At 37.4% G+C, this 12,509-nt stretch overlaps 1 protein-coding gene across 2 annotated transcripts in view; it reads right to left on the reverse strand.

The window, feature by feature from the left end:
- The window catches only part of PEX7 (peroxisomal biogenesis factor 7), an 82,966-nt gene that overhangs the window by 61,944 nt on the left and 8,513 nt on the right, over nucleotides 1–12,509 (reverse strand). For both annotated transcript variants that reach the window (XM_021693241.1, XM_021693243.1), the window contains exons 4-5: nucleotides 4,103–4,180; nucleotides 3,616–3,724 (exon numbers count right to left, since the gene is read on the reverse strand). In XM_021693241.1, coding sequence (XP_021548916.1) covers nucleotides 3,616–3,724; nucleotides 4,103–4,180 — 187 coding nt within the window. The remainder of the gene's footprint in view (nucleotides 1–3,615; nucleotides 3,725–4,102; nucleotides 4,181–12,509) is intronic.

Here is a 12,509-nt window from a genome sequence, read left to right on the forward strand (position 1 = left end):
GTACACCATTTACCTGAAGATTTCCAGTTCTGAGTGTCTTCAACCTAATAATACTTTAGAATTGAGGGACATTTGGTCATTTTAAATTTTTAGAATAAAAAAATAATAAACGAAAGGAAAGGATTTCTGTGATGTTATATTTACTATGGAAGCCACTCAACATAATTCAACAACTCAGGGCGTTGATAGAGTTTAGTAGCAAATAAGGAGCAATTATCTTACTGACTGCCTATTTGGGGGTGCTGGATAATTAAATGAGGAGACAACAGTAGACACACTCTACCTCCTCCCCTAGTATTTTCTTCTCTCCTCCCCTAAATAACCAAACTGCATGGAAGAGCTTCCACTGCTTTATCTCCCCTCAAGACACTTTATACAAAGTGTCAGCAAACATCTCCTGTGAAGGACCCAACAGTAAGTATTTTTGGCTTCAAGGGCCATCCGCCTCTGCCACAGCTACTCACCTCTGCCATTATGGCACAAAAGCAGCTAAAGACAATCTGTAAAAGGATGGGCATGGCTGTGTTCCACTAAATCTTTGTTCACAAAACCTGTCAGTGAGTCATTTTGATCTGAGGGCAGTAGTTTGTCAACCTGTACTCTAGTCTAAGGTTTCTTCTCTAAATTTAGTCCTTCCTGGGGGCTCCGATTTACTACAGTGGCTTTACTTACCATTTATGAGCCAATGACACAATTTATTCATGAGGCTAGATGTCTCAGCTCCAAACTCAACCTACTCATCAACAGCCCCCTGGGTGCCATGAGCTCAGTGCGCTCTAAAACAAAACTCTAGATCTTCTCCTGCAAACTATTTCTTACCTCTGTTATGACATTAACCACCCACCAATTTATCCTTGGCAGGAATCTAGGAGTTATTCTTTACTCATCCTTCTCTTTTCACCTCTTGTACATCTTATCAAATCATCTCCAAATACCACTCAAGTCAGCCTAATTTCTGCCAGCTCTTCTGCCACCATCCTGATCCAGGCCTTCATTTCTCGGTTAATCTTCCTGCATTCACTCCTGCTCACCTCCCAACTGTTCTCTACACACAGCCAGAAGGAATTTTTTTAAATGCAAGCCTAATCATATCATTCCCTTGCTTAAACCTCTTCAGTGCCTTGCCCATGTCCATAGGATAAAATCCAAAATCTTGATTCCAGTCCATAAGGTGTCCATCTGGGGGCCTCTCTACTGCCCAACCTCATTTTCACTACCTTTTCTTCTTAAGCAGTGGTCTCCCTGGCCTTCTTTCAGTACCTCAAATGCACCAAGTTCTTACTTTTGGTCCTATTCTCTCTGCCTAGAATGGTCTCTCTTTCTGTGCCACGCAAGGCCTCCCACTTTTCACTGAGCCAATTCCTTATTCATCCTAAATGAAAGCCAGAAAACTATTAAGCAAAAAATTGATAGTCTTGGCTACCAAAAAACTTAAATGCATATACAGTAAAAAAAATATATATACAACATAAAACAGTTAAAAGACAAACAAAAAACGGGAAAATATACGTAAGATACAGAAGACTAATTCCTAAATATAAAAAAGAGCTCATACATCAATATAGAAAAACAACAACAAACAGCTCTCAGTAGAAAAATGGGCCAAAAACATGAACGTGAGACTCACAAAGGAAAAACTATAGTGGTCAATGGACATATAAAAAATATTCACTATCCCTTGTAATCAAATATGCAAATCAAAACAAAAGTAGGTATCATTTTTCACTCATCAAATGGGAAACCATTTAAAAGATTAAGGAGGTGCATTTATTTATCATTTCAAGGTCCAAATCTTAAAATAACTATTACCTTAACATTACCAGATTCTCACTATCAGAATTAACTGACATCATCTAGACTGGGAAGGTTGTTGTTACTGTTTTGATTAATCTATAAGGTGTTGCTGCTCTATAATAAACACTTCTGAAAGTCATTAGTGTCATATAGATTGTATTTATGTATATATTCCCCAGATGATGTCATTTAATAAATCCTCACATTGGAATACTCGGAGACATTGGTTTACCCTTCCCACTACTTGTTCACAGGGGCAGGGTCAAAGTGACTTAAGGAGGCAGCCTAGCACAGCAACCCTGCCCTGCCTATGCCAATTAGTTGTTCACCTTTGTTTCATTCCTACACTTTTTACAGCTTTACTGGCACTCCGTACATTACATAAATTATCTAAAAGAAAAATGAAGCAATGTATATTAAAGTGTCAGAGATTTTAGGAAGGAAATAGTATTCAGAAAATTCTTTAGCCAAATGTTTATTGGTGGTAGATCAAATAAAAAAAACATGGTATACCTCTTTTTCTACCTTAAATTTGTTTTAATTCCATAAGCTTAAGTATATAATATAAATTCATATATAAAATTCATAAAGTATAATTGGTGAATGTTCTTTTCTATCAAGTTTATTTAAAACTAGAGTCTAATAACTCCTTCTGAATGGTGGCATGACTCTCTCAATTCAACTATAATAGGACTAAGGCTACTAAGAAATCTCCACAATCAAAAGCTGTTTTATAATAACAATGTTTGCAGTAGGGAAAATGAATTTGGGATGGGAGATTCTCTGATGCACAATTATAAAGTTATTTTCCTGTATAATTTCAACAACAAAAGCCTTATAGCTATAAGCATATAAAACCTAACATCAACTAAGCAAATTCAGCCCTTAAAAGACATCTGACTTTTTCCTCAGGAATATTCCCCATAAATATTTTTCACTTTTTAAAATATTTTTTATTTTTTATTAGAGAGAGAGCAAGCACAAGCAGGGGGAGCGGCAGGCAGAGGGAGAGGGAGAAGCAGGATCCCCTCTCAGCAGGGAGCCTGATGTGAGGCTCGATCCCAGGACTCTGGGATCATGACCTGAGCTGAAGCTAGATGCTTAACCGACTGAGCCACCTAGGTGCCTCAAACATTTTTTTTCATTTTTGTACTCCATATTCTGGAATGAGAATAGGAATTTTTATGGAGGAATATAAGAAAAAGCTAACCGTGGTTCTATGGAGGGGGAGGGATGAGGACTTACTTTTTATTTGGCATGTTTCTGTGCTGTTTGAATTTCCTCACTATGCATATGGTAAATCTAGAAGAGGGATTATGTAGGATACCATTTTTTTTTCTTTATAAATTATTTTTTTGAAAGTTACAAAAGAAGCAAAAAATAGTGATCATTTTACTTTGTCAATCATCACAAATATCTGTCATTACTTAGCACATATTACACATTCTCGTAACTGTTACTCAGACTTAGCCACCTTTATTCCGATAAACAAACCAAGGATAATGCCATCTAAAGGAAGGAGCTCAGGGGCTAATAAAAAGAACTAGAACGGTTCTTTTTGGAATTTTTGGAAGATTTATAACCAGTTATGATATGCCTAAGACAAACCATATTTGTTCATTAATAGTTGAAAAGTAGTCCACGCCTGGCTGATTCTTATCTAGAGGCTGATGAAGAATGAAACCATCTACAGAGCACAAAGAATAGTACAGTGGGCCCTTTCCCCCTCCAAATCGCAAGTACACAGCACCACCTGCTGGGGAAAGCAAAGCCACCACTCACTACAAGTAAGGCTTTTTTGGTAAATACTGAATTATTTACCTGACGCTGAAGCAAAACAACCAGGGATGTGGGGAGACCAGATTGTGCTATAAATGACATTTTCATGGCCTCTAAAGGTGCACAGAGACTTTCCAACAGTTGGATCCCACTACAAACAAATGAATAGATCAATTACTTAGAGGTGAATTCAAATTTATGTTTATATACATAATATATAAAACACTATCTATGTATTTATATATACACATGTAATAGACAGACATATCTCAAAGATTCTTTAAAGTCTATTTCCATATAAAGCAAAATGGTATTTAAGGGGCCAAAATTATCAATGCTGAGTTAATTGTTTACAGCCAAAAGGTTAAAAATGTTTAAATTCTAATAAATGCTTTAATATAGTTTTTTGGAAAGAAAATTAGCTGTGTAATTGAAAAGATATAGAAGTACGTCCTAGAAAAGAAAAAAAATTCAACGGAAGCTTTGCGGAAGAGAACATTTGGTTTTAAATACAGTAATGCTGACATACCAGTTTGACCGTTTGATCCCATGAGCCAGACACCACAAGCTGTTCACCTCTTGTTTGGCTCCAGTCAACACTATAGACCTAAAAACATTTTAATGTGTCATATGGAAAGCAAAAGAGCATCAAGTTCAATATTATATTTTATCTCTTTATAACAGCGATAGCCAGTTAGAACAACTAATTCACTTCATTGAAACATCAAATATAAGTCCTACAAATCTCAACATGGTGCCTGAGAAATGGAAAGGTCATTTTGTCCATTCCCCCAGACATATTCCTTACAGATAAGATTCCATTCTATGTTAATAGAATGCTACAGATGATTTCCAAACCTCCTTCACTAAAACAAATCATATATATTTTTAACCTACCAACAAATACTGTTTGCAGCACCCTGTAGAAATGTCAAAGCAGATTAGAAAGTTAGTCATCTAAAAAAGCTTGCCAGGTCAGTGTTTAACAGAAAGCATTAAAATTCAATTAATATCCTTATCTGTCCTTTCTTAGAAAAAGCTTATAGGACCCTGTAATCCTTTCAGATCTCTTGGTAAACAGCTTTAGTTATCCAATGCTGCTATTCTAATCTATGCTTTACTGCTTTCAGTGAACCATTTCAAATGAACCATTTGAAAACTTACAGAAATATTTTTTATTGTCATTTTATACAACAGATTATATACAGATCACTACTGTAAGCAAAGTTCCACAAAAGACGTGCATAATTATTCTTTATTAAATTAAAGTAGTCCTGACATGGACCTGAGTATACATCACTAAATGTGACCAGCCAGCAGATTCTTCTGAATCTTAATTCTAGCTACCATATTTATGTAGGAAGCAGGGGTGTCTGCAGTTTGCTGTGGCTTAAGTATGGGTTACCTGTTCTCTGCTGTCTTCTACTGTGTACTGTGGCTAGCCAGGATGGAGTCTCAGTTTAAAAAATATCAGTAATACTGAGCCTGTCTTTGTTTAAAACTTTGATATTTTTCTCATCACAGATTTTTTTGAATTGGGATTTTTTAAAATATTGCAGTAAGACATTACCTGACTACTGAATTTTGGGGGTCCTCCTTAACTGTGTAACTAAGGTGAGTGCCTCACCCACCCTATCCTAGTCCTGGCCCTGCTGCTGTCCATATGTAGAAGAGAGAAGATCAGTCGGAACACTCAAAAAACCACAATCCAGCAACAAAGAGCACCTCTTAGAGAAAGGGCAGCAAAAACCAAAGAGCTGCTGTGGCCATCTGCTAGTTATGGATGGAAAAAGATAGCCTTGAAGTAGTCATTGAAGATCTTGAGAGCTAAAGAGTTTGATTTTATCCTCTAGGCCAGGACATGGCAAATTTCTTCTGTAAAGAGCAATAATTTGGGACTTTATGGGCCATTTGGTTTCTGTATGTCAGTCTGGGAGAGCACAGAAGTAGCCAAAGGTGATACTTGATAAGTTGGCATAGCTGTGTTCCAATAAAACTTTATTTACAAATCAGAGAGCACACTAGGTTGGGCCCTGTCCCATGAGTAGTAGTTTGCCGACTCCTGCTCTAGGCTGATGTGAACAGTCAAAAATAAGCACAATAGCGAACCTTTATTGAGCACCTGTGGTATACCAGATACTGTCATAAGCATTTTACGTATTTTATCTCATTAATAGATACTGTGCTAAGACCCAAAAAGTTTAAATTGTCCAAATTCCTAAGGCTAGTAAGTTGCAAAGCTGAATTCTGAACCTCTGTAGCCTAACTGCAGAGTCCACCCTTAGTAACCACACTAGGCTGTCTCTACATCATGCTACTTGAGGGCACTGTTGAAGTGGAATGACCTTGGGCTGCAATATTAAGGAAATAAAAGCCTGCCCTTCATTGGCGATTCACAGGTATCACCCTTCATTAGAGCCCACATTGATTCCATTTTGTTTTCACAAATTATCCATATCCAAGAACTTAAAGTCCCTGTCAACTTAGTGAACTCCCATTCATCTGTCAAGACTTGGTCCCATTACATCCTTTATGGAACAAGCCTCCCCTCGACAAAACCCTCAATGCTTCCTTCCGTGCATACAACAGCATCTTGTACCTACTTATAATTTAACATTTACTGTATTTTACTACAATCTGTGTTAAATACCTGCTAGATTCTGGGAGATCCGCCATGTAAGCAAAACCATCTTGTATGTCTATGCTCACTGCAATACAATAAGCACTCAATAAATGGGAGTTAAAATAATTTCTCCAATTAAATTTATCTTCACAATCTGCATCACTAAGTAGTTATAAAGAGCTATACTATTTTCATTTCAGAGGAAAACCGAACAAATATAACTAAAAACTAAGATCAACGTCTCAGATTCCACTGCCTCCACACATGTCCAGCATGATGTAAGATTTGACACCTTATGACTTCTCGCTTTTCAAAACTGCAAGGGCCCCCACAGGCTCAGAGAGAACCCAGCCCTAGTGAGAACAAAAGAGAGGAGGGATGATAACTGCTGATGGCACTGTTGCTGCCAGCTCTATTATCAGTCCCACAACGAAGTGCAAGCAATAGGACTAGGACAAAACTAAGGACAGGACGCACGTGGTGAGGTTAAAAATGGGACAACAGGGAAGGAAATAAAGGCAACTCAATAAATATTTTATGTGTTTGACTGTGTTTACAATTTAGGATATGGGTAAGTAATTAATAGTACAAGCCAGGATATTGTTTAAAAAAAAAAACTATAGACATGAGTACAAAATGGGCACTGGGATGGAAAATTCAGCTTGATGCCCAGAAGAGAGGATCCAAGCAGGGCCTTGAGGCCTGGCTAAAATGTCAATAGCAGAAAGCAGAAATGAAAACAGTGATCAGAAACTCCCCCAAAAGCATACACAGGCATAGACAGCACCCAAGGGATTAGGACTAGAGAACACTATAGGATAACACCAAGGTTTCGTGCCCAGGGACTGGTGGTGGTGGTGGCATTAACAAAATGGGAAGACTGGAGGAAAGAAGATAATGTGTAATTTTAGACCTACTGACTTTGAAGTGACAGCAAGATAGTCAAGTGGAAATGTCTAGTGGGAACAGGGTTTGGGCATTGACCTCAGGCTCTGAAAAAAAGTTTACAGCAGACAGATGTTTGGGAGACAGTCAAAAACAGATGAGTAGATTCCATTATCCCAACTTCAAGTTACCTCACTAGTCCATTCAACAAGTATTTATTAAGCACCTACTATGTACAAGACACAAGGAAAAGAGGGGTACAATGTTAGACAAGACAGATAAAGTCCCCGCCCTCAAGGATCATAGACAGGCTATAAATAAATAATTTCAGATTGTGATTTTAAAGAAGAGCTACAGAGCAAAACAAAACCAAGGAAGGAGACTGGGAAACAACGACAGGGAGAAGGAGTCATTTCTTGATAGAGTGGTCAGGGAAGACCCCCCTGAGCAGAGACCTGAGTGTAGCAAGGACAGAACTCTACAGGTTTAAGAGGAAAGGCTTTGACAGAAGAACAGGAAAAGACGCTGAAGCAAAAACAGGCTTGTCTCGTTTAAAGAACAGAAAGGTCAAGCAGGAGGGACAAGAACCTAAAGGACCATGGTTACAAGTTTGTCTATAATTTCTCTTAAGAGGCTACAGCCATTGAGCCTACGCTGGCTACCACCTAGACTGTAGGTAGCATCCTTCCACTGCTCTCCCCATCCATCCTTGCTCATCTCCAATCCATGATCTGCACTGCATAAACACACACGTTATTCCCCTGTAGAAAGCCCTTTGACGGTTTCATACTATGGGTCTCCTGCAACTTACCATCTTCACTCAACATTGAGATTTAACCATGCTGCTGCTTATTACCCAAAGGTCAAAGTCATGCAAAACTATGAATGGTTTAGGGATGCATACATATGCTGTAAATTAAAAAGAAAAGCAAAGAAAACAGAAATAGAAATTCAGCATTAGTGGTTACTCCTGGGAAGAAAGGCGTAAAAACAAAAGGAGGGAGAACGATAGAATCAGAAAAAAAAAAAAAAAAAAGTAGATAGAAGAAAAATAGCATCTGTAAAGTAGGAGCTCCAACGGCATAAGGAATGTTTTATTTCTTAAGTCAGATGATGAATATGCAAGCATTCATTATACATTTTTACAGCTTACATATATTTCATACGCAAGAAATATATCATGGCAAATTTTTAAAAATCTTCAACGTCTTTCCACTGATTTTAGCTTAACAGCCAAGATGCTAACTGTTCCAGGCATGCAGGCTCAATCCCTCCCCTTCAAGCGTGCACTTTCCTTTGCCTCTAACCCTACTCCTCTGGCCTCTCCATCTGAATAGTTAATTCCTACTCTCCCTGCAGATGTAAGGATGCCTTCCTGGTCCCTTCTCCAGACAAGATCCTTTCCTCTTGTAGCTCCCCATACATTCCAGCACTGATCACATTATCAAGGAGATAACCTGCGAGCTCCAGCCCCCCTCCCTAGAGAGGCACGAGGACTCCAGCAGGGCAAGGACACCATGCCTGACTTGTTCATCTTCCCCGCTAGGCCTCACACCATCCCTTGTACACAGTAGGGTTAATCAAAGTTTCTGGAATGGATGAAGGGGCAGAGAGACAAATCTGAATGAAGAGCACATCTCACATCAGTCTAGTCTCCCCCCCCTTTCCCTATTCCCAATTCCTCCCCCACTCCCATTCAACCAGTGGACATGGCTTAATGGTCAGATTAAGGATAAAAAAGAAGAGGGGTACGCAGTTATGCTTTAAAAGCAGGGTCCTCTAAAGGCCTATCTTACGTAATTACTCTTGGCAGTGGTGAAGAAAATTAATTGAGAAACTGCAAAAAGAAAAAAAAAAAAAGCCCTGAACAATATTTTGTGCTGCTTTATGAAATCTGAACCTTATCAAAACCACCATTTGAGAGGACAAATTTTATTACTGAAACCAATTCCCAAAGAGCCCATTTTTAATCTACTGTATAGCATTGCCCTTTTTAAGTTGGTCTATTTAATTAAAAATCCTCAAATAAAAACTATGTTCAGAATGCTCATACTTGTCTGTATCAATACAAAGGAAAGGGACCCTGACTTTTAATTACTGAGCGATTAGAAAAGGCTACATATTTCTTGTAATGTGAAACAAGTTTTTTTTTAATTTATCATTATAGAAATTTTAAAATGCACATAAAAGAAGAAATATAATAATAAATCCCCAGGTATCCATCACCTACTTTCCATAATTATCAACATTTTGCCACCTTGTTTCACCTGTCCCGTTACCGACTGACTGCGGGAGTATTTTAACATCAGACCACTTCTGGGGCTCCTGGGTGGCTCAGTCGTTAAGTGTCTGCCTTCAGCTCAGGTCATGATCCCAGGGTCCTGGGATCAAGCCCTGCATCAGGCTCCCTGCTCCGTGGGAAGCCTGCTCCTCCCTCTCCCACTCCCCCTGCTTGTGTTCCCTCTCTCGCTGTGTCTCTCTCTGTCAAATAAATAAAATTTTTAAAAAATAACATCAAACCACTTCACTCATAATTAATTAAGCAGGTAAGGATGTTTTCCTTTCTTATAGAAGCATAAGGCTATATTCACCTAAAAAGATGAATATCATCCAAAACTCAGTCCACATTCTTATTTTCCTTAGTGTCTCAAAAATGTCTTTTTACAGTTGGTTTATTTGAACCAGAAACCAAACAAAATCCACATTTTACATTTAGTTGTTGTCTCTTAGATCTAATCTAGGAAAGTCCTCTCCCACCTTGCTCTTCCCACCCACCCTTCCCATGGTATTTATAATTGTTGAAGACACAAAGTTAATGGTCCTGAAGAATCTTCTATACTCTGGATTTGGCTGTTTCCTCATGGTGTTACCATTTTCCTCTACCCTTCCCATTCCTTTAAGTTGGAAGTTAGGTCTAGAGGCTTGATTACATTCAGTTCAATCCTTTTTTTAGCTTCCTATTGTATTAGGTGTATAATGGCTGGTTGACCCACTTTTAGTGATCCTAAAACTATTCAGAAGATGTATCAATGTTAAATTAATGTTTTAGCATCCATGGATAACCTTTGCCTACAGCTGTTACTTCATTTGGGGATACTCAATGGTGACTTTCTAATTACGCTATTCCTTCTGCATTTATTAGCCAGAATTCTGTTAATGAGAAATTTTCCACATCAAGCGTTTGATTATTCCACAATAAAATTTATACAAGAAAGGCAGTTACCGTAAGTGCCTTGATTCTTTATCTTACCAATTTTCAGAATGAGTCCACTGTCCTAGTAATCTTTAGTGGCGACCAGTTGTTGTTTCTTAATGATTACAACTCATGTAATGGGTGGAAATATACATATAAGTGTATGGTCTCTCTACACATTGTCTCTTCTAAACTTTTGATGTGATCCCAGTGGCCTTTCATAGTTTTCTGACACAAGAAGATGTCTTGGATTCATCTTGTATGTTTCCTCTCAATCCTGGAATCAACTATCTCTCCAAAGATCCCAGTTCCTTCTAGTGGGAAATGGTATTTAGAGGCAGTAATCTGGACACTAGGGATATTTACTGTGACTGAGTTATCATTACTTTTTGGTCTTTATAGTCCAAAGAACCAGGACACATGTACTTTTTTAAACAGAGAAAAATAAATCATGAGTCTGTACAGATATTTCTTTGCTGTTGTTTGTTTTTTTTTAATGTACAGATATTTCTCATTCAATAAAATTAAATGTCTCTTTTTAACTTCTTTATTCTCATCACTTTTCTCTTAGATAAAAATTTTTGGTTTCTGATAACATAATTACTGCTCTGCTTTAACCTACAATATGAGTTTCGTTTACTTAAATTCAATTAGCCAACATATAGTACATCATTAGTTTCAGATGTAGAGTTCTATAATTTATCAGTTGCATATAACACCCAGTGCTCATCACATCATGTCATGCCCTTCTTAATACTCATCACCCAAATACGCCATCCCCCAACCAACTCCCCTCCAGCAACCCTCAGTTTGTTTCCTAGAGTCAAGAGTCTTTCATGGTTTGTCCCTGTCTGATTACTTCCCATTCAGTTTTCCCTCCCTCCCCCTATGATCCTCTACGCTGTTTCTTACAGTCCATATATGAGTGAAACCACATGATAACTGTCTTTCTATAATATAAGAGTTTCAAAATAACAATACTGATCTTTCTGAATGCAGTTTAAAACTTCTTTGCACTTCTTTTTGTTTATCAGACATATGTCATTAGGTTATGGACAATCACAATACTGTATTTTTAAAGTCACTAGAAATAATTATTTTCAATACCTGGTTACGAAGCCAATTTGATATACTACTAGATTGATTCATTTGTTTTCAATTTTTAGCAACTGCTTTTTTTTTAATTAAATGGTGATTTTTAATTTTGTAAAATATTTCAATTGTTCCAAGGTCAAAGTGTAATACAAATTATATTGGAGAAATTGTCCATCCTTGTCCCCTCTCCCCTGATTTCTTCCCTTTAAAGGTAACCACTTTTATTAGCTTTTGGATTATCTTTCCACTGTTCCTTTTTCAAATATATATAGAGATAACTATAAATATATACATACGAATATATATACACATATATATACATGTACATATAAAATATATATAAAATTGCTGTCTCACATAAAACATAAATTCTAAATATATTTAAATAGCTCTGCCAATAATTCCATTGGATAACTTCACTGGATATCAGATTGTAACTAAACTAAAAAGAATTTCTAGTTTCACATGATTTAAAATTATCATATAAGACTGTATCATTCTCCTACATATGTTTCTTACTAGACCTAAAGTAGGAGCCATGGTGTTCTAATTTCTAGACACGATTCACTTACCAACCTGCTTTGGAGACAAGCACAGGGTTTGAGACCCACAATGAGAACATGACAGACAGACTATAGATATAGTGGCAGTAGTCATGCATGAAAGTCATTCTCGACCCAAAAATATTCCATTACAGTTTCCATCTATTTAAAACAATCATTTTCTCTTCCTTAAAAAAAAAAAAAAAAAGTTTTAAAGCTCTGAGTTTACCCCTTTGCAAGGCAAATCAAATCACGCTTTTCATTAAATAGTTGTTAAAATCTACATTTTGAATCTACAACCCTCAAGATATTAGACAATATACATATTAAGGTCATTAGAACAGAATGCCTATTAAGTTAAAGCAGTGCGCATTGATGCACAGTGAAATCATCTGGGAAGCTACATAGTGCTTGGCTCCAACCCCCAGACATTTGTGACCGGGGTATGAAATTTTTAAAAGGTCCTTAGGTGATTCTAGTGTGTTAGAATGCAACACATACACCCTAGGCTCCAGTCACACCGAAGGCCCTATGAGTGCCTGAACAGGTCATGCTCTTTCACAGATCTAGGTGATTCTAGTGTGTTAGAATCCAACAC

This window comes from Neomonachus schauinslandi, chromosome 8, assembly GCF_002201575.2.
Source record: "Neomonachus schauinslandi chromosome 8, ASM220157v2, whole genome shotgun sequence".
NCBI lineage: Eukaryota > Metazoa > Chordata > Mammalia > Carnivora > Phocidae > Neomonachus > Neomonachus schauinslandi.